Source organism: Panthera tigris, chromosome B3 (genome assembly GCF_018350195.1).
Source record: "Panthera tigris isolate Pti1 chromosome B3, P.tigris_Pti1_mat1.1, whole genome shotgun sequence".
Lineage (NCBI taxonomy): Eukaryota > Metazoa > Chordata > Mammalia > Carnivora > Felidae > Panthera > Panthera tigris.
Window position 1 is genome coordinate 42,634,514 of NC_056665.1, and position 27,700 is coordinate 42,662,213.

The 27,700-nt window shown below is 45.5% G+C and overlaps 1 protein-coding gene across 2 annotated transcripts; it reads left to right on the plus strand.

Annotated features, from left to right (window-relative positions):
- Positions 1 to 3,475: 3,475 nt before the first annotated feature.
- LOC122239457 (C2 calcium-dependent domain-containing protein 4A-like) lies at positions 3,476 to 26,985 on the plus strand. Of its 2 annotated transcripts, none has more exons than XM_042988725.1 (6): positions 3,476 to 3,839; positions 4,707 to 4,893; positions 9,341 to 9,485; positions 12,909 to 13,059; positions 16,794 to 16,906; positions 25,801 to 26,985. In XM_042988725.1, the coding sequence occupies exons 5-6, from the start codon at positions 16,881 to 16,883 to the stop codon at positions 26,876 to 26,878; spliced, it is 1,104 nt and encodes a 367-aa protein (XP_042844659.1). In that variant the 5' UTR covers positions 3,476 to 3,839; positions 4,707 to 4,893; positions 9,341 to 9,485; positions 12,909 to 13,059; positions 16,794 to 16,880; the 3' UTR covers positions 26,879 to 26,985. The 2 variants fall into 2 exon arrangements, 1 of the variants encoding a protein (XP_042844659.1); XR_006218590.1 differs by lacking the exon at positions 25,801 to 26,985 and adding an exon at positions 21,034 to 22,422 and having other exon boundaries at positions 3,491 to 3,839.
- The last annotated feature ends 715 nt before the right edge of the window (positions 26,986 to 27,700 follow it).

The following is a 27,700-nucleotide window of genomic DNA, read 5'->3' on the forward strand; positions in this document are numbered from 1 at the left end:
CCCTACTTTTAATTGTTTTTTATTATTTTTAATGTTTTATTTATTTTTGAGAGAGACAGAGTGTGAGTGGGGGAGGGGGCAGAGAGAGGGAGACATAGAATCCTAAGCAGACTCCGGGCCCTGAGTTGTCAGCACAGAGCCGGATGCGGGGCTCAAATTCACGAACAGCGAGGTCATGACCTGAGCCGAAGTTGGGACGCTCAACCTACTGAGCCACCCAGACTCCCCCCAAAACCCTACTTTTAAAGCTGAAGGTGCCTCTTTCAGCCTTAAGGCACGAGTCCTTTAGAATAAATAAGGCCAGATGGGACTGATTTGGGAATGAGGAGATGAAGGCTGCCAGGGCCACTGGGGAGGAGGATGAAGGAAGAGGGAAGTGTGCTGAAGGGAAGTTCAGGGGGTGTCACTGCACCATGAGGCCATTCTGCCTGGCCATTCTCTCTCTGCAGATACAGAAGTTCCCCAACACGAAAGCTGGTTAGGGGCATTGGGAAGGAGGAGCACTCTGGTCCCAGGCACTTACAGGGAGAAGGGTGAAAGCAGGAGGGGGAAGAGCACCCCTTGGGTCACCCCTTGGGAAAGGGGAGATAGTGGAGGATGGAGTGGTCTGGGAGGGTGGATGGAGGGGCCCTGCTGCAGAGACAGGACTTTAGGCAGATGTCCAGGACAGATGGGGCCCACAGCAGGGGCCTTCCTGCTACGGAGGAGGTACAGTTTTGAATGGGCAGGAGAGGACAGTATCCCAGGTCCAGCAACTGAAGTGTCTCCTCTTGGAACGCAGAAGGGGCTCAGGACAGTCAGGTCAGCCTTAGGTTGGAATAAGGCGGGTCCTTTCACCCTTGGCCCTCAGCTGCATTGGGAGGTTGGGTCAGAGCCTGAATGCCCTGGGGGAAGGTGGACCCCCCCCAACTGTGGTCAGATTCCTCCAGAAACCCAGGGCCCTGGACTCTGGCACACCTGAAGGGACTGTGAGGGTCAGGAGGTACCCTTTCTCGGGGTCTGCAAAGACAGCTTTGAACAGGAAAACATCTTAACTCCACTCTCTCATACAGAGTGCCTGCAAAGAGATGGGAATACAGATGACAATAAGGCACATGCTAAAGGCCTTGGGCTCCTGGGTTAGATAATGATGGGAAAGCAGAAAGAGGGCTACCAACTGTTATTTGCAGAGCACTGACTGCTTGACAGGCACCATGATATATAGTAAAATCCTTACAAGTATCGTCATCACTCATTTAGAGGTGAAAAATCAGAGGACCTCTGTGTTTCGATAGCTTGCCCAAGGTTTCATACCTAGCAAGTGGGTGAGCTTAGATGAAAACTCATCTCGTCTGATATCAAAGCTCAAGTCTTAACAACCTCTTAGACTCTCCCAAGTTGTTCTGAATACTTTGGTAGCCTTCATTTGGAATCTGGCCTTACACTCACCAATGAATGGGGAAGCAAACCAAAGATTGAACAAATAAAATATGACAGGGCAATCTGTGCCCAGTTCACTTCTATACTTGCTTTTCTTGCGCGTGCGCGCGCGCGTGCACACACACACACACACACACACACACAAACACACACACACACACGTGTGTTAGGTGGGTTGGCTGGTTCCTCCCTTGGGAAGTTACAATGAATCATCCAGGTTCCTCGGCCCTCCAAACATGGTTAGAATTGGGGCACCTGGGTGGCTCAGTCGATTAAGTGTCTGACTTTGGCCCAGGTCATGACCTCACAGTTTGTGAATTCGAGCCCCGCGTCAGGCTCTGTGCTGACAGATCGGAGCCTGTTTCGGATTCTGTGTCTCCCTCTCTCTCTGCTCCTCCCCTGCTCGAGCTCTGTCTCTCTCTCTCTCAAAAAGAAACAAAAATTAAAAAAAACAAAAACAAAAACAAAAAAAAACCCATGGTCAGAATGCCCACTAACCTTTGATATACCAGCTTCCTGCATCCTGCCCTAAGCCTCTTCTTTCTGTTAGAACCCCACAGTGGGAAAGGCCTTCAAGTATTAGGAAAGGTTCCCCCAGATAGTAGACAGTCCTTTGATCAGATTGTCAAAGGGCTTAGTTTGTTGTTCCTGGATCCCACAGTCTCTTCATGTCTCTGATCCTCTTTAAACTGAAAAGATCTTTTAAAATATATATGCATGGTAGAAAATACAGTTAATAAAAAGGACAATGGAAAACATCTCATTGCTCACAAATAACCACTGGCTCCACTTTGACATCTCTCTCTCTTTACCCCAGGAAAAAATAAGTGTAAGAAACAGCTTAATTGTTCAGGGAGCAGGGGTGGTTATGAAGTTATTACAGTTTTCGGGCACTTAGATGGCTCAGTCGGTTAAGCATCTGACTTTGGCTCAGGTCATGATCTCACAGTTTGAGTTGGAGAGCCCTACATCAGGCTGTGTGCTGACAGCATAGAGCCTGGAGCCTGTTTCAGATTCTGTGTCTCCCTCCCTCCCTCCCTCTCTCTTTCTCTCTCTGCCCCTCCATTGCTTGTATTCTCTGTCAAAAATAAATAAAACTTAAAAAAAAGTTATTACAGTTTGAATTGCTCAAAAGTCCATTGAATTGCTCAAAAGTCTCAACTATCCTTTGTTACTGTATTTCAAATACAATTAAAGCTGTCATCAATGAGTAAACGCTCAAGAAATAGCACTTTTAAAAAATGGTATGTATGAAACACATGAGTTTAATAAATCAGAAAACAACAATATAAGCGGTGAGTATTGCCATCCGTGAGCACAAGCCCTTTGAACCTTAAGGAAGAATGAGGCAACAGATATACGGTGAGACCTGGGAGAAGGCGATAAAAGGACAGCATAGAAAGTGCCAGAAAGACCCGAGGGGCCAGAAATACGGGAGTGAGAGATCAGATGCCTCCAATGCTTCTAGACAAGAAGGACACAGCAAGGTTGCTGGGAGGATGGCCTCTTTATCCTCAGGGGAGGTCAGAGGTGTGGCTGGAAACCGGAGGCATGGTAGGAGAGCCTCTGAGCCTAAAGGAGAGGCAAAGGGCAGGATCACTCCATTTCCAGGGTGTAATGAGAGGTGGGAAACGGGTGCCTGCTCCGTCCTCATGATCCAGAAAAGTATTTGAGTGTCCAACCAATTCGGACGAAGGAAACGGGGCTAGAAGGACCAGAGAGGGGGGAGAGGGCCATAGCAGGCAGCGCGTCCCTGGGTCCAGTTCGGAGCGAACCTCCGAGCATCCAGCGGGCCCACGTGGGGCCGGACCGTGTAGCCTCGGGGAAAACGGGGAGGAAGCCGCCGCTGACCGACACGGCAGGTGGGACAGAGCGCAGGACTGGCACCAGCGAGCTTCCACGGTGCATCCCCAACGTCTGCAGCCCAGCCAACGTGCAGGGAGGTGAGGTCTGTGCGCTGAAGGCTGGACACACTAGCGCACGGGGGCGGGGCTGCCGAGGGGCGTGGCCGCTCGCGCCAGCGGCACACCAGCTCTGCCATTGGCCAGGCTCCTGCGAGGAAGCCCCAGAAACCCTGTCCTCACTGGCTAGTCCCTACCCCAGTCACCCTGGAGACCCCAGCGCCCTGAGGCCCCCTGGCTGCCGTTGGAAGGCGTTGGCCACTCTCCTCCTCGCTTCCTGCCGTTGAGTTGGGTTCGCTGCTTGAGGATCACGTGTTGCTCCTGCAGGCCCATGGGGAGGCTCAGCAGAGTTGCAGAGCCCCAAACCTGAACTGTTGCCAAGACCTTGAACCATATATTCTTGTGGTGACAGTGGCCTTAGGGGAAAAAATTCTCTCTCCGGGGTGACTAGGTCAGAGCGGCGCAAGCCTTCTTAAATAATGCAACTGACCTATGTGGTGGCCTTTGGAGGGACCACGGGTAACTTTCAAACCCTGTCATGGGAAGGGGGTGGATTACAGAATGGATGTTAAATTGGGTGACATTTGTAGTTACACCCATAAATACTGAGTTCGAGCTGCCAACTAGGCAGATAACTTCTCTTTAGGTCAGGCTGAGGATTTTTAGCCAGCTTCTCTGCAAGAGGGAAGCAGACATGTTTCCTGCTCTTGTGAGTGGTATCTGTGAGACCCTAGTAGTCGTTTTAGTAAAGCCTGCAGCCAAGTCACTGACTCAGCCTCTCCACCCAGCTCACAGATTCCTGTCACCACCAGAGAAGCCTAGGGGTTACTACCATCCAGGACATAACCTGTTTTCCTTCTGTTCCTTTCTTTTCCCTATCAAAACCCTCTCATTCATCTCTTATGGTAAAACCACGTACCCCTCACTGCCCACCGCTTCTCACTAGATAGGGGGAAAACTAATTAACAAAATTACTTTTAAATCATTTTGATGTCATTGGAGAAGTCACTTAATAGTTAGGTGTGCTGTTAGGTTCAAGGGATTAAACAAAGGATTATTGCCCTAAGTGAGTTCCCTCCCTAATGCAGACATTCTGACTGGTAAGGTTAAGTAGGGTGTGTGAGCTGCATAAGGCTCCAATATTTGTCTGTTAATGCGGCAAATATTTTTGGTGGTCCTGATCTGGAACCCTGAGATATTAGGTTGAATCTAGATGTGGGCTCCCCAGAGTTGCTGGGCATTGTGGGATTGGGGGGGGGGTTGTTTCTTGAAGCCAAAACCTCTGCAATGAATTAGATACCAACTGGGGTGGTAAGAAAGGTGGGGGAACTCTTAAACCCTACTTTAAAATAGGCTAAACCTATATGTGAATGTTCACATTCATAGTAGTGGTAACTAGAGAAGACTTACTGCAGTCCTCAGCGACCCAGAGGAAAAGAGGGCGTGACATCATTGGATAGTTACTTCTGATCTCAGGGACACATGTGGACTCAGAAGAAAATCACTTCTTCCTTTCTCCTCAATTAGCACCCTGTCTCTGTAAGGGGCCTGGAAAATAGAGATGATATTGAAGGTAACTAAAAAGCAGTCCAGATGTAATTTTAAGGGCTGTTAAGAATTTGGGATCCAATCTTGAGACTGAATACCCTTCGGTATGCAAGGTCTGGCTGGAGAGGGGTATCAGAGTTGCTGGAGTCCTGGGTGGAGGGTGTTATGTGATATTCATTGTTAAGCAGGTAGTCACTGTAAATGGTATCTCCATGGTCTGCTTAGATGTTCTTCCTAATCGGAAGGATACTGGATGTATGATCAGTTGTACGTCCATGTTCTAAAATGGAAAAGTCTTGTTTGGTGATTTGCATCTTTCATCTCTTAGCTCTTCCCTCCGTGTTATCATCACTGAAGTGCCTAAAGTTAGCATGAGCTGTTCGTTCCACACTGAAAACCTGCCTTCTGTGGTGCTGGGCTGGGTGGTAAAGAGTGCTGGATTCTGGTGGGAACCTGCAGTTGAATTCCTAAGTATCCTAAGTTCTGTCCCTTCCTCCAACTGTGAGATCATCTGATGAGGCCAAAAGCCTCTGAAACCCAAATTAGAGCTGGCAAGAGGGAGCTTGCTGAGGTATCAGCCCTGCCGGAGACGGGAAAATGGGGCAGGGACTTGAAGAACTGGTGGTGGGGTGGAGCAAGCTTTCTTCCCCAGCTTCTGGGTGCTGGTTGGGGCCTTTGCTCTCTCTTGAAAAGAGGACCCGGTGCTGCCTCTTTGGAGCAGAGTGCTGAAAGACAAAAGGCTGGTTGTTCCCATGTCGCACGAGGATGCACACTGTTGAAAGTGTCAGTTCCTCTGTTGATGGTAACTGGAAGAACTTTTGGGGTGACTTTGAAGGAGCCAGAGAATAGGTTAGAAAACACACGAAGAGAAATTTCTCGTCCCTCGGGATAAGGCAAGAGGGAAAGGGAATTAATTACTTCTATTTACTGGACCTGTGGGCCTTGCCTTTTTGGATAGGCACAGGATCCTCTTCTTCTTAGCTTTCTACTTAGGCAGAAACTCTGTGAAAGATAAGTTAACATTGAGGAAAGGGCACAAACTTAGAAGAAAGAGAAGGCTGTGGCAGAAGCAAGAAAACCAGAAGCAAAACCTCCTTCCCTCTGTGTGTTTCCTTCTTTCTTCCCTCCTTTCCTTCCTAAAAACACGGAGTGGCTACTGCATGCCAAGTTCTAGCTAGGTACTGAGGATAGAAGATGAGAAAGACTCATTCCTGGCTCCAGAAGAGCTCATACGTAGTGGGGAGATAATGTCATGGCTGACTGTAGGGCGTGGGGGTGAGAAGTGGCCTTCTGAGGACTGCCTTTTCTGTGTATGTAAGGAGGGGGCTAAGAAAACAAGAGACCCCTAGAGTGGGTTCTGAAGTTACCTTTGTAATTGCTACAGGGCTGAGGGTGGAGGACCAGGCGACACACATATACAGAGGATTCATACTGTCCTTGTGGCTTCTCTTTGGATGGTAGCTGGGGTGGTGGTAAGAGGGGCCGAATGGGAGTCTGAAGTGAATCAGGGATACCATGCTTCCTGTGTCCCCCGTGCCACACTCAGAGGCACAGTGGCAGGGGTAATGTTATCAGCTCTCCCCTCGCTGAAGTACCTGTGTGCTGCTGTGAGTTGTCCGGCTGCAATTCACCTTGAGTCCTTCCTTGGTCACCACGCTATGTGCACAAGGGAGAGCAAGGAAGTTGAGAGATCTGAAAAATACAAAACGAGGAAGAAAGAAGAAACACCCTTATCCCAAAATAACAGTGGCAAAACTGAAGGAAAACATTTTGGTGTCCTGTTTTTAGGTCCCGGATGTCCAGGAAGCCCAAGGACCAGAGAGCAAATAATGCTCTGATTGGAGAATCTTTGACGTTTAAGGGCAGGTTAAGGGCCTCTGCTGAGGCTGGGGGAGAAACAGAACAAAAGCTCCTAGGTTTTCACCCTTTGATGAGAGAACCTCTGTGGGGGGAAGTGCTTTTGTGCAGGGATTTAAAAACTTCCATATTCTTAACAGGTGCAAGGTACAGAGAGTTCCCAGAATGTAGGTCTCCTGAAGGAGTCGTGTTTGTTGTAAATCTAGGTTTGCTTTGCAAATCAGGCATTGAAGAGTAGCTGTGAGTTTCCAGAGTTTGGGGATGTCACCAGATTGGTAGGTCCTACCTGGACCTGGGAGACCTTTCCTACATGGTTTATTTTGAAAGTATTCACTGCTGTTAAAGCTAATTGGAGGAGGGACTTAAGGTTGCCTGGCCACAGCCTGAAAGAACCTGGAATTAAGGCAGCATCTGGATAGATACTCCAACCCATAGACACAAAGCCAGGTGAAGGGCATTGACTCTTAGTGCTGTCATTTGGCCAGATGTTTTGAAGAGTGGGGTACTAAGGTCCCGTAATGACGGCCAGTGCTTTAAGTTGGGTAGATATCTTTACTAAACCACAGTGCCATATTTTTCTCAGTTTGACATGGGCCATTGAAAGCTTTCACAAGATTGCCACAGTCCTTGGACAGCATTTGATTGCCACTGATCTAGCTCAGCTCTACAGCCTTAGCAACAAGGGCAAGTCAATAGCTTCCCCATCTTTGCTTTGAGCAGATGGCCAAGAAAGGAGTTCTGCATCATCAGGAATATGGCCTGAAACTTTGCGGAGGTTCTGAAATTTCTAGCTTATGGATTGCTTAGGGGTTCTCACCCTGCTTCCCCCATAGGAGGTATTTCTCTATGGCTATTGAGCAAATTTCCCAGCGTCTTAATCTTTTATAAAGTTTGGAAGTTTGTTTTCTGGCTCTCATATTTCCCTTTTGGTATGTGTATTGCGTTTTCTCAGATGATTTTGGCTCTTCTTCCAACTGACTTTCAGCTGTTCTTTGCGAAAAAGGCCAGACAATTGACTACATTGAAAAAACAAACAAAACTAAACAAAACCCCCAAAACCTGTGTGTTTTACCACTTCTGGCATCTGGGTTTGTTTTGTTTTCCTTTAAATGGTGGTTAGTTTCTGTACCCAAAGGCCTGTACTTCTAACGGCATACTTTATGGTATCCTTGCCTGGGAATAATGTGTGATGGGCTACAATCTGTAGTCTCTCATGGTCCCCTCATGCTTGTTTACTTTTTAAAAACCCTTGTTGAGGGGCGCCTGGGTGGCTGAGTGGGTTAAGCATCCGACTTCAGGTCATGATCTCACTGTTCATGGATTCAAGCCCCACATCGGGCTCTGTGCCGACAGCTTGGAGCCTGGAGCCTGCTTCGGATTCTGTGTCTCCCTCTCTCTCTGCCCCTCCCCTGCTCACACACACTCTCTCTCTCTCAAAAATAAATAAAACATTTACAAAAATTAAAAAATAAAAACCTTGTTGAAAGGGCTTGCCATTGAATTCCCCTTGGGTAGCCAGGAAGGACCCCAATTTCAAAACTGAAAATATTAGATGTGAAGATGTTTTGAACAAGGAAGAAAAAGCCTGTATTCTAGTGCTGGCACTGCCATTATTATCCATGTGAACTCTGGCAAATCTCCAGATTTCTTTGGGTTGCGGTTTCCTCATAGGTAAAATTGGGATATTAATACCTACCTTACAGGGTTGTTATGAGGATTAAATGTGCTCTGTAAGCTGTTGTGCTATACAAATATTTGCGAATTTTTGTTATGATTTAAGAGCCATTTGAACGTATTCCATGACCACATAGCAGACATGCTAATATTTGTGCTATCTGATCAAGGGTTTTCATGGTCATATACTGCATATTTAAATTGCTGGAACAAAATTTTATGTTTCTGTATAAATGTTTTTGTGTGGAGAGGGCCCATAGTTTTCACTGGTTTTCTAAAGGGGGTCCATTATCCCAAAAAGGTAAAAGTGCTTTAGAATTGAAAAAGTGAGATTCAGTAATGGAAATAAATGTATTGCCTCCATAACCCCCCCCCCCCCCCCCCCAGTTAACACATCTGCAATAGAAGTTGCAATGCTTTTTGGAGAGCGAAATTGCTAATGTGGCCTAGTACAGAACATTTGAAATTGGGACAGAAAATCTTGGCCATATGGTCATGGTAGCCATTAGGTTATCCAATTGCCTGCCGTGTGAAGGTGGAGGTAAAACGAACTATTAGCTATGTGGCCCTGAGAAAGTCACCTTACCTCGTGGAGTCTGTTACCTCATTTGTAAAGTGAAGGATTTGACTTAAAGATTTCCAAAGTTCCTAGTCTGAATTCTCTAGGGAAGTGAGATCAAAGCTGGGCTTGGATGGAGCCCTTTGCGGCAGAAATGAATGGGGCTTCGTGTAAGAGGAGAAAGGAGGAGTGTCAGGGAGATGAGGAGGGGCAGAGCATGCAAGGAGCCCCATTCTTGATAAAGCTGGGAAGCAAGCCTGCTGAAGGGAAGAGCCAGAGTAAGGGGGGCAGAAAGAGAGCTGGTGGGCTACTCCTGAAGATCCAAGACTCTGGTGGACCAGAGACTCAACCTCCACATTTCACCCTGGGTCTGACTTGCCAGAACACAGGTGATCCTCAGCAAATCCTCTGCACTCACAGAACTTGCAGTTCTCTCAGGAGCAAATGCCTGGAGTCTTCCCTCTTCCCACATCAGGTGGTTTGGCTGCTTCAGGAAAATGCTGCCCTCCAAATGCCTCAAGACACAAGTCCTAGGGGTAGAAAGGCTGTTGGAGGATTAAGAGAACCGCGTATCTGTACTGTAGGGTGTACTGGAATCCTCACCCCCACAAGAGGAATTTTAGGGGAAAGATCTTTATTTTTCTAAATCACTATGATACATTATTGTTAACTATAAGCGAGTCCATACCTTATATTAGGTTCACAATTTGTGGGTGGTGTGTGTGTGTGTGTGTGTGTGTGTGTGTGTGTGTGTAGCATGTTGGCATGTTTTAAAAAGTAGGTTGAGGCTATCTTGTGTGTAGATTGACTAGCTCATCATGTGGTAGGTTTATACTGAAGTGCCAGAGAAACTACCAGATTGTTCTCCAAAGTGGTGGTACCATTTTACATTGCTACTACCAGTGTATGAGCGTTATCCTCACCTACACTTGAGATAGTCTTTTAAATTTTATCTATCCTAGGTTTAGAGATATCTCATTGTGCATTAAATTTGCAATTCCCTAATGACTAGTGATGTTGAGCATCTTTTCTTGTGTTTATTTACCATTCACATATTTTCTTTGGTGAAGTGTCTACAAGTCTGTTCTCCTCTCCATCTTTTATTTTTGTTATTTTTTTAAGTTTATTTATTTAGTTTAAGGTTTATTTATTTACTTTGAGACAGTATTCTCATACTCTCATGAAAATGGGGGAGGGGCAGAAAGAGAGGGAGAGAGAGAATCCCAAGCAGGCTCCCCACTGACTGCGTGGGGCTCAGTCTTATGAACTGTGAGATCATGACCTGGGCTGAAATTGAGTTGGGTGCTTAATCTACTGGGCCACCCAGGCACCTCCATCTTCTATTATTTTTAAAAGTTCTTTTTGTATGTTAGATATAAGTCCTTTATTAAATACATCATATGCAAATATGTTCTCCCAGTATGTGACTTGTCCTTTCATTTAATAGTGTCTCTTAAAAGAGCAAAATTTACTTTCTTTCTTGAAAATAAATAAACTTTAATAAAAATGGGGGAGCCTGGGTGGCTCAGTCCGTTAAGCATCTGATTCTTGATTTCAGCTCAGGTCACGATCTCATGGTTCATGAGTTCAAGCCTCACATCCAGCTCTGAGCTAACAGTGCAGATTTCTTTCTCTTTCCTTCTCTCTCTACCCCTCTTCCCCCTTTTTCTCTCTCTCTCTTAAAAATAAACTTTAAAAATTGGCAAAATTTATAATTTTGATAAAGTACAGTCTATCAGTTTGTTCTTTTATGGATTGTGTTTTGGTGTAGTGTCCAAAAAATTGTTGTCTAACTCAGGGTCGCAGAGGCTTTCTTCTGTTTTCATCTAGAAGTTTTATAGTTTTAGATTTTATATACAGTCCTATGATCCACTTTGAGTTAGGTTATAATTTATGGTACTTCAAAGTATGGCTCAAAGATTTTGTTTGTTTTGCATATTATATCCAATTGTTCCAACACCATTTATTGAGAAGACTATTGTTTCTACACTGCTTTTCAACTTTGTCAAAGATCATTTTCCCACATATGTGTAGTTTATTTCTGAACTTTCTATTGTCTTCCACTGATTAATTGTTGATTAAAAAAAAATAATGCTTATTTATTTTTGAGAGACAGCATGAGTGAGGGAGGGGCAGAAAGAGAGGGAGACATAGAATCCGAAGCAGGCTCCAGGCTCTGAGCTGTCAGCACAGAGCCCCACGCGGGGCTCGAATCCACAAACCCTGAGATCATGACCTGAGCCAAAGTTGGACGCTTAACCAACTGAGCCATCCAGGCGCCTCTAATTGTTGCCTTTTATGTCAATGTCACACTATTTTGATTACTGTAGCTTTATAGTAAGTCTTGAAATCACATAGTATTTATTAGTTTTCTGATTTCTTTTTTAAAGTTGTTTTGGCTATTATTCTAGGTCCTTTGCTTTTCCACGTGAATTTTAGAATATACTTGTCAAAAATGCTTGCTGGGATTTTTATTAGGATTATGTTGAATCTATACCTTAACTTTAGGAGAATCGCCATTTTACTACTGAGTCTTCTGAATTATAAAACATGGAATAGCTCTCTATTTAGATTTTCTTTAATTTCTTTCAGCAACATTGTGTGGTTTCAGTTACAGGTTTTACACATCATTTGTCAGATTTATCCTAAGTAGTTCATATTTTTTAGTGTTGGTACTAATAGTACTTTTTAAAATTTCAATTTCTAATTGTTTGTTGCTCATATTTACAAATACAACTGAGCTTTGCATATTGATCTTGTATTTTGCAAATTTGCTAAACTCACTTATTCTAATAGTTTTTTGAAGATGGCATCAGATTTTCTATAGAGGCAACCTTATCCTCTGTGAATGGACAGTTTTATTCCTTTTCCAATATGGATGCTTTTCTTTTTCCTGCCTTATTTGACTAGTTAGAACCTCCAGTACATGCTTTGCAAGTGTATGTATAATCCTTTTTTTTTTTTTTTACATTTATTTATTTTTGAGAGACAGAGAGAGACAGAGCACAAGTTGGGGAGGGGCAGAGAGAGAATGACACACAGAATCTGAAGCAGGTTCCAGGCTCTGAGCTGTCAGCACAGAGCCCAACACAGGGCTCGAACTCACTAACCGTGAGATCATGACCTGAGCCGAAGTCAGAAACTTAACCGATTGAGCCACTCAGGCACCCCCAATCTGTGTGTGGCAGGCACTAAAATAAAATGTACATTTTTGGCCTGACAAAGAGTTTACGTGTATAGTATATCTTACAGGGACAACACAAGTTCAATAATATGAGTTCTAATTGTAATAGTTACAGATGTCTCCACGATAATTATGTGACTAGATAGTTAACATTTCCTTTCCCATTTAAATCCAGTCTGGGTTGGAGTTCTCACTTGAGGAAGTCAACAAGAAGTGTTCTGTGTTTGTCATTTCCCATGACTGTTTCCCCACCATGTGGGTGTCCCAGGCCTGACGGGGAGACCGGTTGGTGGGGAGGTGGGTGGGTCCCTGCTGGCTCAGGCTTCTCCCAGGCAGGCCTTTCTTCCCCTGGCACCCCTCACCTCGTGCTGGCCACAGACCCTTGGTGCCCCTCTCAGTATAGACATGGGTCCCCAGCCCCCTGGGTGGCCCCCTGTGTGCCCTTGTCATTATGAAGGAGGAAAAAATACTTTTACAACCTATTTCCTCTCTGGAAATTCAAGGTGTTTTTCAGAAGTTTCCTTGTTCACGACAAGGGGATTTCAATCCTTAAGGAGCGACTTGATGGCTGTCGGCCAGTCTGGAGCAGCCTCAGGAAAGTGACTGAGCCCTATTTGAGCTGGCTCACTTTCATATTTCCCAGGAGAGGAAATAATTATACGTTTCTCTATTCAAGGACCAGAAGTGTAGAAGTGATCTCTGCATGCTGTGCTGGGGATAGGTGGCTCAATTCTTATGAGGGTTTTTACTTTTTTTCCTTTTTTAGGTTCTGAAATTGCCCCCCCCCCCCACCCCCTTCCCTCTATTCCATTGGGTTGGGAAGCCATTGCTGACACATGGATCGGACAAAGTACAATTTAGCCACTGTTACGGGTTCAGATGATATGTTGAAGATCTAACCTCGGGTATCTCAGAATGTGAGTATATTTGGAAATAAGATCTTTGTAGATGTAAGGAGTTAAGATGGGGTCACACCAGAATAGGGTGGGCCCTTTATCCAATAGAATTGGTGTCCTTATAAGAGGAGGAGAGACACAGAGACGCAGACACAGGAGAGAACGCCATGTGATGACGAGGCAGACATTGGTACTCTGTAGCTGCAGGACAAGGACCTCCAAGGACCAGAAGTTAGGAACTGGCAAGGAAGGAGTCTCCGTTGCAGGTTTCAGAGGGAGCATGGCTCTGCTGACACCTTCATGTTAGACTTCTAGCCTTCAAGGTCATAAGACTATAAAGTTCTGTTGTAAGCCCCCTGACTTGTGGTACTTTGCTACCCTAGGAAACTACAGTAGTCAATAGTAGGAAACAGCCCTAGGAAGCAAATGTAGCTATTGTCACAAAACCTTTAACTAGATTGCTCTGGTATTCGGTCTTGCAGTCATAATCTGCCCTGTAACTGCTTAGAGAGATCATCTATTCAGATCTTCTGGTGAAAAGTATTACTGTAGCTCTAGTAAATAGTCAACGTATGGACATGATTTAGGAGCTGAGAGGTCCATTTCGAGTTTAGTGAGGCTGAAGGAAAGCTAACAGAGTAGCCGGGGACCTGGGAAGTCACTGTCTGGATTTGGCTGGGGGCCAGGAGGGGCTTCCTTGTGGGACCCTATGTGGCTGCTCTGTAGAGTTCATGGATTCTGAGAAGGAAGCCCAAGAAAGGAATTTGAAGGTTACCTGGTATCATTGACTGTCCTGTGTCATGTGGAGAAAACAAAATCTGCCTTAAGCTCTTTACCCAAGGGCCGGCTGGTAAATAGTAGAGACAGGCCTGGAGTCCTAAGCATCCTCAGATGCGGGTCGGTGTTCGTGCCCCAGCTCTGGACTCCTTTGTATGCCTGTCAAAACATGGTGCAAAGTCATAAAGAAACTCTGAGAAAGCTCCACACTGACCTCTCAGAACTAGTAAGGGCCGCAGACTGGGCTTTGGGGACAGGTCCACCAATTTGTTGGAGCCTCAAGTAACTTCTGAAGGCAATGGTAACATCACAGACTTGAGGCTCATGTATCAGATGATAGCGTTTAGATCCTACCTCTGTGGTTACAGACCAAGTAATGTTAGGAGGCATTACTGAAACTCTCTCAGCCAGAATTTACCTCTAAAAGCTAGGTAATTGTAAGCCTGCAGGATTGACGAAGGGTCAGATAAGGGACTTTTTGCAAGGGCGTGGGCCAGAATAGGTGCCCACCAAAAGGAGATGTCTTTCTTCCTCATTTTGTTCCTTTCAAGTTCTCGTCTGGGTCTGAAAATTTTAACCTGATATAATAAAAATGAGTATAGCAACAAAATACAGTTGCTACCTTTACTGCTACGACTACTACCATAAAATAGATAAGAGTTACTGAGTAGATGCCAGACAATGTCTCATAATTGTTTTACATGGATTATTAATCAGCATAACCCCAGGATATAGTTACAATTGTTAACCCCACTCTATAGATGACAAAACTGAGGCTTACATAAATTAAGAAACCTTCCCAGGCTCACAGAGCCAGATAGTGATGGAGGTGGGCCCAGACAGGCGTGGCTAATAGGAAAAATCAAAATGAGCATCATTTAGTCTCCTGTATCCATCAGGAAACTAGAGGAGAGTCATGTTGCAAGGCAGGAGGACCAGAGGCTGTTTACATCTGATTCTTTACAGTTACCAAAGTCTGTCCATTTATTGCATTTGCTGAGTCCTCGGCAGCTTTAAACGACTTGTGGCTTTCAAATGAGAGCCAGTAGGTGAAGTGTAGCCCAGATAAGATAACCCAGTAATTTGAGATAATATGTAAAATGTTAATGTTTTCAAGGAGTAGTGGCTGTTGTACTCAGATCCATGACCAGACAGACAATATGGTTTATACATCTACATGATGGTGGAATCCAACTTGTAAGATCTCTACCTCAGGATTGTCCCGGCTATTTGAACACAGTCAACGATAAGGAGCCCTTAAGGAAGCCCTCCTTACCTTTAGGGAATGCTAACTAAAGATTCTGCCCATTGGTGGATTAAAAGCCTAAATATGAATAAGCAAAACTTTTAAAACATCAGAAGAAAATTAAGAAAAATATCTTTATGACCTAGGGGCAGGGAATTATTTCTTGAGCAAAATCACAAAGGAAAAAGTTGATATATCCAATTACATTCAATTTTTAAAACTCCCGGGGCACCTGGGTGGCTCAGTTCGTTAAGCCTCTGACTCCTAATTTTGGCTCAGGTCATGGTCTCACAGTTCACAAGTTCGAGCCCGTGTCCAGCTCTGCACTGACAGCGTGGAGCTTGCTTGGGGTTTCTTTCTCCCTCTCTCTGTCCCTACCTGTTCTCTCTCTCTCTCTCAAAAAATAAATAAATAACGATTAAAATTTTAAAACTACTATTTCCCAAAGAGATCATAAAAGTGTCCAACATGTATATATATGTATAAAAGAAGGAAACAACAAAATAAAAATATAAAAAATGAAAGACTTTTAAAAGAAGTTTAGGGAAGAAAGCTGAATGGCTAATTAACATATGGAAATTTGCTCAATCTCAATTGTAAACAAGAGAAATACAAATTAAAACTTTGATTTTTAACTTGTATTAGTTTGTTAGGGTTGCCATAACGAAGTACCATAGGCTAGGTGGCTTAAACAACAGAGATTTATTTCTCTCTTTTTTTAAAAATGTTTATTCATTTTTGAGAGAGAGAGAGATACAGAGTATGAGCAAGGGAGTGGGAGAGAGAGGGAAACACGGAATCTGAAGCAGCTCCAGGCTCTGAGCTGTCAGCACAGAGCCTGATGGGGGAGGGGGGCAGGGCTTGAACCCACAAACCCAGAGATCGTGATCTGAGCCGAAGTCAGATACTTAACCAACTGAGCCACCCAGGTGCCCTTTTCTCTCTTTTTTTAAACTACTGAATTCCGGTTAGTTAACATACAGTGTAATATTAGTTTCATGTGTACAATATGATGACAGAGCTTTATCTCTGCACAGTTCTGGAGGCTAGAAATCCAACCCCAGGTGGTGGCAGCATCGATTTTTTCCGAGGGTCTTTCTCCTCGGCTCGCAGATGGCCGTCTTCTCCCTGTGTCTTCACATGGTCCTCCTCTGTGCATGCTTGTGTCCTAATCTCTACTTAGAAAGACACCAGTCCTATCGGATTAGGGCCCATCTTAATGACCTAATTTAACCACAAATACCTCTTTTTCTTTTTATTTTTTTTAATGTTTATTTATTTTTGAGAGAGACAGAGACAGAATGCTAGTGGGGGAGGGGCAGAGAGAGAGGGAGACACAGAATCCGAAGCAGGCTCCAGGCTCCGAGCTGTCAAGACAGAGCTTGACATGGGGCTCGAACTCACGAACTGTGAGATCACGACCTGAGCCGAAGTCGGACGCTCAACCGACTGAGCCACCCAGGCACCCCAACCACAAATACCTCTTTAAAGACCCTACCTCCAGATCAGTCACATTCTGAGGCACTGAGATTTTGGACTTCACATATGAATTTTGGGGAGACACAGCTTAGCCCACAACACTCATCATATTAGCAATATTTTAAAAGCTGATAATACAAAGGTAGTGAAGGATGTGGAACAACAGAAAATATTGTCTACTGCTGAAGAGAAATGAGATTTTGCATTAAAACCGAAGATGCAAATACCCTCTTACCAGCTATTCTATTCCTAGAGATGTACTCTCAAAAACCTGGACCTGGGTGACTGAGAAGACACGCATACAATTATACCAGCACAAGAAACCCTGGAAATAATCCAAATGTTCATCATCGGCCAGAGAATAAAGTATGTTTACACAATGGGATTCTCTCTGGGTGGTGAAATGAATGAGCGAGAGCTATACATGTATATGTAAATGAGTCTTGCAAACAGAAGACGATAGACAATGTAGAATAAAGATAGGCAAACTGCAGAAGAATATTTCTAGTCTTCTCATTTTTATAAAGTTCAAAAACAGAAAATAAACAGAATGATTTTTAGGGATATATACATATGGCATAAAACTAATATTTAGAAAGAGAGAACAATGAGCCCCAAATTCGGGATAATACTTAGCTCTGAGGCAGGAAAGAGACAAGAAGGTGGTCGAGAAGGATTATAGGGGGCTTCAACTATTTTGAAAATAACTTATTTATTAAGCTCGCTGGTGGATAAACAAGTGTTCACTATATTATGGTTGGGTTTTTTTTTTTTTTTACATGAAGTAAATGTCACACAATTTAAAAAAAAACCTAGAAAACCTACAAAAATTGAAGCAAATGTGAATGGGGTCTAGATACTGTGGACAGTGAAACAAAAATAAGTCTTTAACGGGAACTTTGTTTTTGGTCAACGTTCTAGTAGTTAGTGATGGAAAGGAGAATGGAATACTTGAAACTTTGCTTACTGCTCATAGAGAAAAGGCAAGTAAGTCAGTGACCAACTAGAATGAAGCAGTTGGTTGGGGATCAAGACCAGAGGGGTGCTTGGGTGGCTCAGTCGGTTGAGCATCTGACTTTGGCTCAGGTCATGATCTCATGATCTGTGAGTTCGAGCCCCATGTCGGGCTCTGTGCTGACAGCTCAGAGCCTGGAGCCTGCTTCGGATTCTGTGTCTCATTCTCTCTCTGCCCCTCCCCCGCTCACACTCTGTCTCTCTGTCTGTCTCTCTCTCTCTCAAAAATAAACATTTAAAAAAAAAAAAAGGCCAGAACAGTTTGGGGGCACCTGGCTGGTCAGTTGGTGGACCATGCCACTCTTGATCTTGGGGTTGTATGATGGGGAGAATACTTTAAAATTTTTTTTAACATTTATTTTTGAGACAGGGAGAGACAGAGCATGAACAGGGGACAGTCAGAGAGAGAGGGAGACACAGAATCTGAAACAGGCTCCAGGCTCTGAGCCGTCAGCACAGAGCCCGACGTGGGGCTCGAACTCACGGACCGCGAGATCATGACCTGAGCTGAAGTCAGACACTTAACCGACTAAGCCACACAGGCGCCCCATGGGGAGAATACTTTTTTAAAAAGTCTAAAAAAGACTGGAACAGTTTGTTTCTTAGCCTGTGAGAAAGGTACAAGCTGCTCCATGTTAACTGCTGTGTTCATCAAGTTAATAAGTCATCTCAACTACTTGATTTGAGTTACCATAATAAATTGGTATCATAATGTAAATGCACCTACATGGCTGAAAGTTTGAAAGACTATTTGATCTAAGGAAATTGAAATGACGTTAATGACAATGAACATAACTCGAATTAAGCAATAACAGTTGTATTAAGACAAGCACCAAAGGAAAGAATACAATAACTCCCTTAGAGTGGAATTAAAAAGTTAATACTAGCTTCTCACCTGGTTCCTTTTTAGGCAAAAATAGGAACAATTAAGGTAAATTCTCAAAAGGAGAAAAGGGATAGATCTAAAAACATTATTCTTAACCTCAAATGAACTTAAAAATCTGTTAAAAAAGACAAGATACGTGAGCACATAGAAAAAACACCCAGTTAAATAGCAGTTCGACTGTGACTAATTTCAGCAAACATTCGACTACCAATGTGCCAGTCCTATGCATGGTTTCTGGGGTATGGAGGTGAGACGCAGAGTCTCCTTCAAACAGATCTGTGGGAGAGGCAGACAGGCAAGCAAACGTTTTGAATACCATATGAGAAGCACTATCATAGCAGAGGGCACGGCCCAACCTGGAGAGGTCAGGGAAGGCTTTCAGGTGGAGCATCTGCTTGAACTGAGTCGTCGTCTTCTTTTTTTAAAGTGTTTATTCATTTATTTTAAGGAAGAGAGAGAGAGTGCGTACAAGCACAAGTTGGGGAGGGGCAGGGAGAGAGGGAGAGAGAGAATCCCAAGCAGGCTCCACGCTGTCAGTGCAGAGCCTGATGCAGGGCTCCATCTCATGAACTGTGAGAGTGATCATGACCAGAGTCAAAATCAAGAGTCAGATGTTCAGCTGACTGAGCCACCCAGGTGCCCCTGAACTGAGTCTTAAATAATGAAGAGAACTTATGAAGGCAGATGGCAGCTGGGCTCATCGGGTAGAGAGAACAGCATCAACAAAGACATGAGGTGAGTGAATATGTGCTTTCAGGGAGCAGAGAGTACAGGGACTGAAGTCACAGGCATGGGGGTAATAGCTGGAAATAAGGCTGAAGATAGAGGTAGGGAGAGGCCAGACCGTGAGGACTCTTGTACTCCAGGCAAAGGAGTTGGGCTTCATCTAAAGGCAATGAGGCACCACATTAGGCTTTAAGTCGGGGAGTGATGTGATCAGGTGTGTTTCTTAGCTCCTGGGAGAAGTGGGTAGGGCAGGCTGACTGGAGGTGTGGGGCACTGACCAGGGCAGCCCCGAGAAGCAGGCACAAAGAGATCAAATTGAATCCCTGGAGGTGAGTCAGAAGGGGAACTTCAGAAAAACTCTGGGAACAGCAGCCTTTCAAAGGTGGGCAAAAGCAGAAGAGAGTAGCCAGAAGGAGATACACACAAATTTGCTTAAATCTCTTGAGTAACTTACTTCCTCATGATAATTCACGTCCAAGCTGCTTCAGCTAAGAAACAAGCTTTCCAGTATATTTTATAAACACCTTGGGCCACAGGCAACTGAAAACATTGTTTTGGGAAAAGATCATAAGCTATGGGGTCAAGAACAGGGTTTGAGTAATCACTCAGCCAAGTGCTAGCATCTCAAAGCGCTGAGTCTCAATGTCATTAGCTGTAAAATGAGCATTCGATTGATGTGATTTTTAGGATTAAATAAGTATGCTATTTGTAAATATGACTAGAAGTACTCCGCACATGGAATACATAACGTGTACATAAACGGGATGCATCTCTGACATGAGAGGAGAAAGCCCAATAAGCTGAAGACTCTTAAAAGGTAACCACAGGGGCACCTGGATGGCTCAGTCGGTTAAGAGTCCGGCTTCAGCCCAGGTCATGATCTCACGGTCCGTGAGATTCAAGCCTCGCACCAGGCTCTCTGCTGTCAGCACAGACCCCGCTTCAGGTCCTCTATCCCCTTCTCTCCCTCTGCCCCTTCCCTACTTACACGCTTTCTCTCTCTCTCTCTCTCTCTCTCTCTCAAAAATAATAAATTTAAAAAAAATTTTTTTTAAAGGTAACCACAGATTAGACAGTTATCTGGAGGGAGAAGCAAATAATAGGAAGAATCTAGGCACTCCTCTTCAGGAAAAAAAAAAAGGAAACTGATAAGGAAATTGATAAAACTAACCTTGATTTTCATTTGTTAGCTTGATAAACATTTAACTGTGATAATATTAATATTCTGCAATTATCTCAATGTGGATAAGGAATTCATTTTTAAGTTGTTCCATGTGTTTTTCATTAGCCATCTTCCAAAGGTTTCAAATGTAAATATAGACTTAATAAGTTTTAGCAAACTCAGCAATTTTCAGCATTTAACATGGGAAACTTAATCCAAGGAAATTATTTCAGTAATAATAACCAAAATTTACTGAGCCGTATTATGTCCTTTGTGCTTTCTATGTTCTCTCCCTAATCCTCACAAAATAGAGGTAAGATAAGATTAATAGATTAGAGTGGGCTCAGAGGATTTTACTCACGTGGCCAAGGTCACGCCAGTAGAAAGTGGCAGAGTAAGGATTGTGAACCCAAGTTTGAGAGACTCCAAAAATTCGCTGCCATGCCTTCCCTTCACTCTGTGAAGGAAGATCACAGAAAAGGGGCCTTTGACCAAACCTGGGCAGTCATAGAGGGCTTTTGCGAGGATGTGATGTTTGAACAGAGTCCCAGGAATCTTGAAAGCAGGTGGGGGCAGGGTGCAGAATATGAAAGGAACGGGAAACAGGAAGCTTGCAGAGAATAGCTTTATGATTTACAAAGTATTTTCACATGCAAGTTCCCATTCTATCTTCAGGAAAGAATGTTCATTTTTCCCACTTAATAGATAAAAACAAGTCATATCGGAGGTGCAGTGACTTGCTCAAGGACCCAGAAAAAGTAAATTGCAGGACTAGAGGTCAAAGTCAGCTCTTGTGATGCCAGATCCTGGACTTCTGCTCTAGTGCTGTCACAGATATAAAGAAAAAACCTTCACTACGTATTTTCCATTATAACTTCATTTCTGATTTTATCTGAAATGTTACCAGATTTTGTCAGTACTCCGCTTACTTCTTTCATTTTATCTGATCATGTAGGCTTGCTCAAACTAACTTTCAATGAACCAGGGCATAAACTGAAAAAAAACTTCAATACCCACAAAAAAAGAAATTGTGTTGATGTTTTATATTCCCATCCAGTTCTGGGCTTTGAAACCGCATCTTTATCCAACTGTGATGTTAAGGGATATACAATTTTGCATACTGTTAATTTCTTTGAATGCTCCAACAGGAACATGCTTTTGTGTTGCTCCAGTCTTTTTGATGATGGTTTTCCATGACTGTATTTTTTTCTGTAAAGGAGACAAGGCCGTTCCCACACCATTGGACATTCAGACTGGTTCTTCACTGGTTTTCCAAGGCTAGTGGACCATGAGGGTCCTGTAGGATTTCTCACTACCCCAAGCCTTCCCACTAGAGCTTTCTTTCACTGCCTTCACATCTCGTCCATCCCATTCTAGGGGGATGGGTATTGGATATGTGTCAACTGGGACCTCATTCAGGGTTCCTTACTCAGATAATTGCATGCCTTTTCCACTTTTACCAAGTCAGGCTCTAGTCCCTAAATTCCCTAGGTCTTTGTTACGTAAATCACCTCAAAACCCATTTTGGAACAAAGTATGGTATAAATAAAGAGAGTGAATAGACTTCCTGGGAGGATAAGGATTCTGCTTCCAAATGATCCAACACTACTGTGCAAAACGAGTGATTTCCTGCTTATAACAATTGCATGTGTTAATCTGTTAGGTGCTGGTATAAACAGTAAGGTGTATAGTTTAACCCAAGGCCTGGGAACAAAGGTCTCTTTCTCTTTTACTTTAGAAAAGGTGATGGATTCAGAAGAAATAGCTTTGAGGGAGGCACTGTAGGGAAGCGGTTTTAAGCACACAGGATAATGAGCCAGTTGGATCTGGATTCTTCTCCCAACCCTGCTTTTAATGGCTGTGAGCCCCTGGGCAAGTTGTTTATTCTCTATGAACCATAGTTTCTACATCCTTAACTTCCTTAGAGGATTGTTTAGGGATTAAATAAGACCCAGTATATAGTGAAGGTGGAGTAAACATTAATATTATCCTTGGGATGGTTTCTCTGGAATTACAATTTCAAAACTTTTAATACAAGATAATAACACACACAAAATAACGACACAACTGGAGTGATCAGAGTTTCCACTGAAGGGTTGTTTTTCACTTTTTCCCAGTGTGATTTTCAGAATCAGGAAGAATATCAGGCCTCTAACTGTGGATACAGCCTGCAGCTATGGGCTTAAATGAATGAATGAATGACTGGAGTGTAGTCTTGGGTAAATAATTTAATTTCCCTGTATCTCACTTCCTCTTCTGTAGAATACTGATTCATGGAAAACTAATGGTTTTGGAAAATCCTCTAGATAGAGGCTGGGTTTGCAGCCGTGCTTATGTTGCCCTATGAACATGAAAGTGCTAGCAGCATAATTCCTCAAATCCCACGTCCTGTTTGGTGGCATTTACCCACCGATGGAATATTTGTGTGTTCGTGTCACAAAAGCCCTTGGAAGAGCCATTTTCATTGGGATCTAACTTGCAGTGAGCTGGCACATTGGCAGGACATAATGCAGGTGTGCTTCGCTTTAGAGAAGACCACATGCCCACTAATTTGCAGATTGGCCTGAAGAATCAGAGGGAATGATCCAGGCAGAGATTCCAGACACCTCTCTGCTTGCAAGTTGGGCTTTGGCAGGAATGGTTTCTACTTCCTGGTTGCATGATTCATGCTTGTCCCATCAAAAAAGGACATTCTAAAGGAGAACAGTGATCAATTAAGAAAGAAAATATTATGGGGCACCTGAATGGCTCAGTTAAGTGTCTGACTTTTTTTTTTAACATTTATTTATTTATTTGAGAGAGAGAGAAAGAACAGGCACGGGAGGGGCAGAGAGAGAGGGAGACACAGAATCCGAAGCAGACTCCAGGCTCTGAGCTGTCAGCACAGAGCCCGACGTGGGACTCAAACCCATGAACCATGAGATCATGGCCTGAGCCGAAGTCGAACGCTCAACCAACTGAACCACTCAGGCGCCCCATCCCACTCTTGATTTTTACAGAGGTCATGATCTCATGGTTCATAAGTTCGAGTCTCGTGTGGGGATCTGCAATGACATTGCATAACCTGCTTGGGATTCTCTCTTTCTCTCTGCCCCTCCCCAACTAGTGTTCATGATCTCTCTCCCTCCCTCTCTCTCTCTCTGTCAAAATAAATGAACTTAAAAAACGGGGGGGGGGGCACCTGGGTGGCTCAGTCAGTTAAGCGTCCAACTTCAGCTCGGGTCACGATCTCGCAGTTCATGAGTTTGAGCCCCACGTGGGGCTCTGTGCTGACAGCTGGGGGCCTGGAGCCTGCTTCAGATTCTGCGTCTCCCTCTCTCCCTGCCCCTTGCCTGCTCACACACTCTCTCTCTCTCTCAAAAATAAACATTAAAAACAAAAACAAAACAAAAAGGGAAAGAAAATATTAATTACTAACAAAAGGAAACATTCACTCGTCTTATCTCTAAGGATTTGGAAATAATGGTACTTATTATTGAAAAGCAAGGATAATGGAAAATACTTAATAGTAGACTGACTTGCTTTAAGAATTAACATTCTGCGTGTAAAGTGCAATGCAATCCACACATGCACACAATGACTGACACACAACAGACTTGGTGAATTATAATGAACTGAGCGAATGGAGATGAAGAAAGGAAAGAGAGAAGGAAGGAAGAAATTAGCCAAGAGCTGGGCCTTAGGAAACAAGGTACGATTCATCGTTTCAATGACCCTAGGCAAGTATCTTAACCTGAGCCTCAGTTTCTCATCTGGTAAAAAGAAGCAATGTCCACCTCACTGGTTTGTTGTGAGAAACCGAATAATGCAGTTAGAGAGAGATGTGGTTAAAAGCACCTGACAGTCATAAGACCTGGATTGTAGCTCAGGTTCAATTCCACACAATATAATTCACTCAAATATTTACTGAGCACTTATTATTTGCCTGGCATTGTATTCCAGGTGCTGGAATTGGATAAAAATTAATAAGACAGCTAGGTTTGTCCCTTGTATAGGGCAACTGGGATGGAAGCAGACCCAGATTCTGAATCAGAGCACTTTTATTTTACCTACATTCAAAAGAGGTCCCCCCAAAGTCCCTGAGTCATGCCAGTCTTTGCCCTCAAGAAACTCATAGTCTCTTAAGGGACACAAACCTGCAAACCAAAAATTCCACAGCAGCATGCTAAACACAGCAATGGTGGTATATAAAATATGTACGGAGGGAATAAGGAACGGCTGAGGAACTGTAGAGGGGGAGTCCGGTAAAGGGTCCTGAAGCGGATGCTGTCTCGCTGAATTATGGAAAACAAACAGGAGTTCCTACAGAGAGAAAAAGAAAGGACATTTTAGATAACAGGAAGCATTACATGCAAAGCCAAATAAATAGGAAGTTGCTAGTTCCAGGTTCTGCCATTAACTGACTTTATTTACCTTTATGGAATTTCCCCAAGTCCCTCCAGCTTCCAGTTTTCTCATATTAGAAAATGAAGTTTGGGGGAGGGGGGGAAGAGGCAACATAGATTTTCTGTAAGGGGCTTTCTAACCGGTACCTCCCCACTGAAGCAGAGAGACAAGGGTAGCGTTGGAAACATCACGTGATATTTTTAGGGTATGAGCTAGAGGCCCCATCTTTTGTGACAAAAGATGATCGTCTGCAGTCGTCCAGAAAGTTTTGCGTAATTCACCCACTTCACCAGTATTTATGGCATTGATTGAGCCAGGCTGTATGCTAGTACGGAGGCCACCATCCAGCAGAGGGAGACGTGTAATAAGTACACGAATACCATGGAAACCATATTGGTCGGCTCATGGCGGGTGCGTGGAAGCAGTAAAATAGAAGAACCTAGGGCATGTCCCTGTGCAGGGTGACAGGATTTAGCTCCTACCAAAAAGGAACTTCCTGCTTCCTCATCCTGTTTCACCTTCTCCAACAGGCCGCTAGCATTTTCCACCACCACAAATTCTCCCTGGGCAGGGCGACCAGGCGTCCTCTCTTCACCTGCAACCTTTTCCAGGCCTGTGTAAGGGGCTCCAGGCACGCAGAGTGGATGCAGGTCCCAAGACTGACCGGAGGGTCACACCCAAGCACCCACTGCAGGGGCCCCAGCGGCGGCGGGCAGGGGTGACTTGGAAGGCGGGCTGTCCCCTGGCTCCAGGGGTTGGGCTCTAGGCCGGCTGGGCGGGACTCGGGCTGCCAGTATAAGACAGGAGCGCCACTGTCCTGGCCAGAGTGCTGAAGCTGGCGCCCCAGCCAGGACCGCGAGGCAGCCGGCCCTGAACTTGCAACTCTCGACCCACAGTGACTGAAGAAGAAGGAAAGGTCTGATTTCGATTACTTCGTTTATTTAGTACCAATGAATGGAAGGCGGGCAGGTTTGTGGGTGGAGGAGAGCTCGGCTTGGATTGGCCAGGGGCCAATCGCAGGCCCGCTGGTACCCCTCGGGGGGCCCCCGGTAGCGGTCTACACTCAGCAGCTTCTCTCTCGCGCAGGAGGGCCTCCTGCCACCACTCTCAGCCTCAACCTCGGAGGATGCGGCTCCTCGGGAGACTCCGCGCCTCCACTCCGGAGCCCGCTTTCTCCAACGTGCTCACTCCGGACCGCATCCCCAAGTTCTGCATCCCGCCGCGGCTGCCCGCGTCCTACGCGCCCGAGTCTCCGCCTCCGGCCGCCGCTCTGCCCCGGCGCTGCGCAGCCGAGCCGGACCTGTGGCCCAGAGGAGCCGACGACAGCGCGGGGCACACGGACTGGGACCCGCGCTCGCAGGCAGCCCTATCGCTGCCGCACCTGCCCCGCGCGCTCACCGCCTACGGCTTCTGCGCGCTGCTCGAGAGCCCGCACACCCGCCGCAAGGAGTCGCTCTTCTTCGGGGGCCCTGCAGCCGCCCCGCTCGTGCCCCAGGACTCGGCTCCTGCCTCCGCCCCCGCGCTCCCCGCGGGCCCTGGCCCCACCCGGGACGCGCCCGCCCCGCCGGCCCGCGCCCGCCGCCTCCTGCGCGCCCCCGAACGGCTGCTGAGCCGCGCGCTGCGGGCCCGGACGAGCCGAGGCCTGGTCCGCGCCCCCTCCGTGTCCAGCGGGGACGGCGACGAGGACGAGGAGCGCGGCGCCGTCTCGGGCCCCCCTTCCCAGGCCCCCTCCGCGTCCCCGCCGCCGCCGCCCTGCCCCGGCCCGCGTCCCGAGCGCCTGGAAGCCGAGGGCACCGTGGCCCTGGGCCGCGCCGGGGGCGCCCTGCGCCTGGCCGCCGAGTACAGTCGGGCCAGCGGGCGGCTCCGCGTCCGGCTGCTGGGCACCGAGGGCCTGGCCGCGGGAGCCGCCGAGCCCCCCGCCGTCGGCTGCCGCGTCAGCTTCGTCCTGCGGCCGCCGGGCCAGCCGCGCTCGCAGCGCAGCGCCGTGGTCCGGCGGAGCCGCAAGGCCGCCTTCCACCAGGACGTGTGCTTGGACGGGCTCTCGGAGGAGCAGGTGCGCCGCCTGGCCGTGCGCGTCAAGGCCGAGCAGCGGGGTCGCGGCCTGGAGCGGGGCCGCCCGCTGGGCCAGGGCGAGCTGCTGCTGGGCTCCCTGCTGCTGCCCTGAGGGCGCCCGGGGCTCAGACCGCCACCTCGGGGCGCCCTCGGACCGCTGGCAACTCGGACACCGAAAGCCGCTTCGGACAAAATAAATGTTATTTATTCATTTTTCAATTTATGTTCTTGCTTTATTGACATTTTAGTTCCTAGGTATCTGTTTTTGTCACTGTTTATTGGTAGTGAAGGAAAAATTAAGGATGCTTTTCTCTATTCATAGCTTACCGTCCTTTTTTCCTAGACCATTTTTGCATTCAAAGGCAAAAAGGTGAGCTTGTGGCTGGAAGGGAGAAAAAGGAACTATACCCAATCTGCCTCGATTATCCTCCTTGTTTTTTATGTCAATACTAAGGGTCTTTTACTGCTTTTTCAGTTATTCCTTCAGAATCATGCCCAGTGCTAAGATTCACATAGAGTTTGACATATCTGATGTGGCATAGGTTCTATTCGTGCACACACACATCAGAGTCAGACATTCTGTAGTAAGGATATCTTGGTGGGTAAAGAATTTCTTTCTTATTAGGAAAACAGGTTTCTTTTGAAAGTGAAGTCTTTAAAAAAATGCTAAGGAACCGAAAAGCAGAGGAAGTGAAGGTCTTTCAAAGGAAGGTATTCCTGGCATCCCCCTCTTCCTTCTCCAGTAGGAGCCCTGGGAAATCTTGCCGGTTCAGAAAAATCTTTTCTGCCTCTGTAAACGTATTGATATATGTGTGGTATTGTTTCCACCTAGCTCTGCATGTAAGTGATAGTAATTAATGCATCTACAATAGGATTTCCTAGATGAATTGGAACAAACTGTCAACTTTTTGAACACTGGATTTTAAGAGGTTTT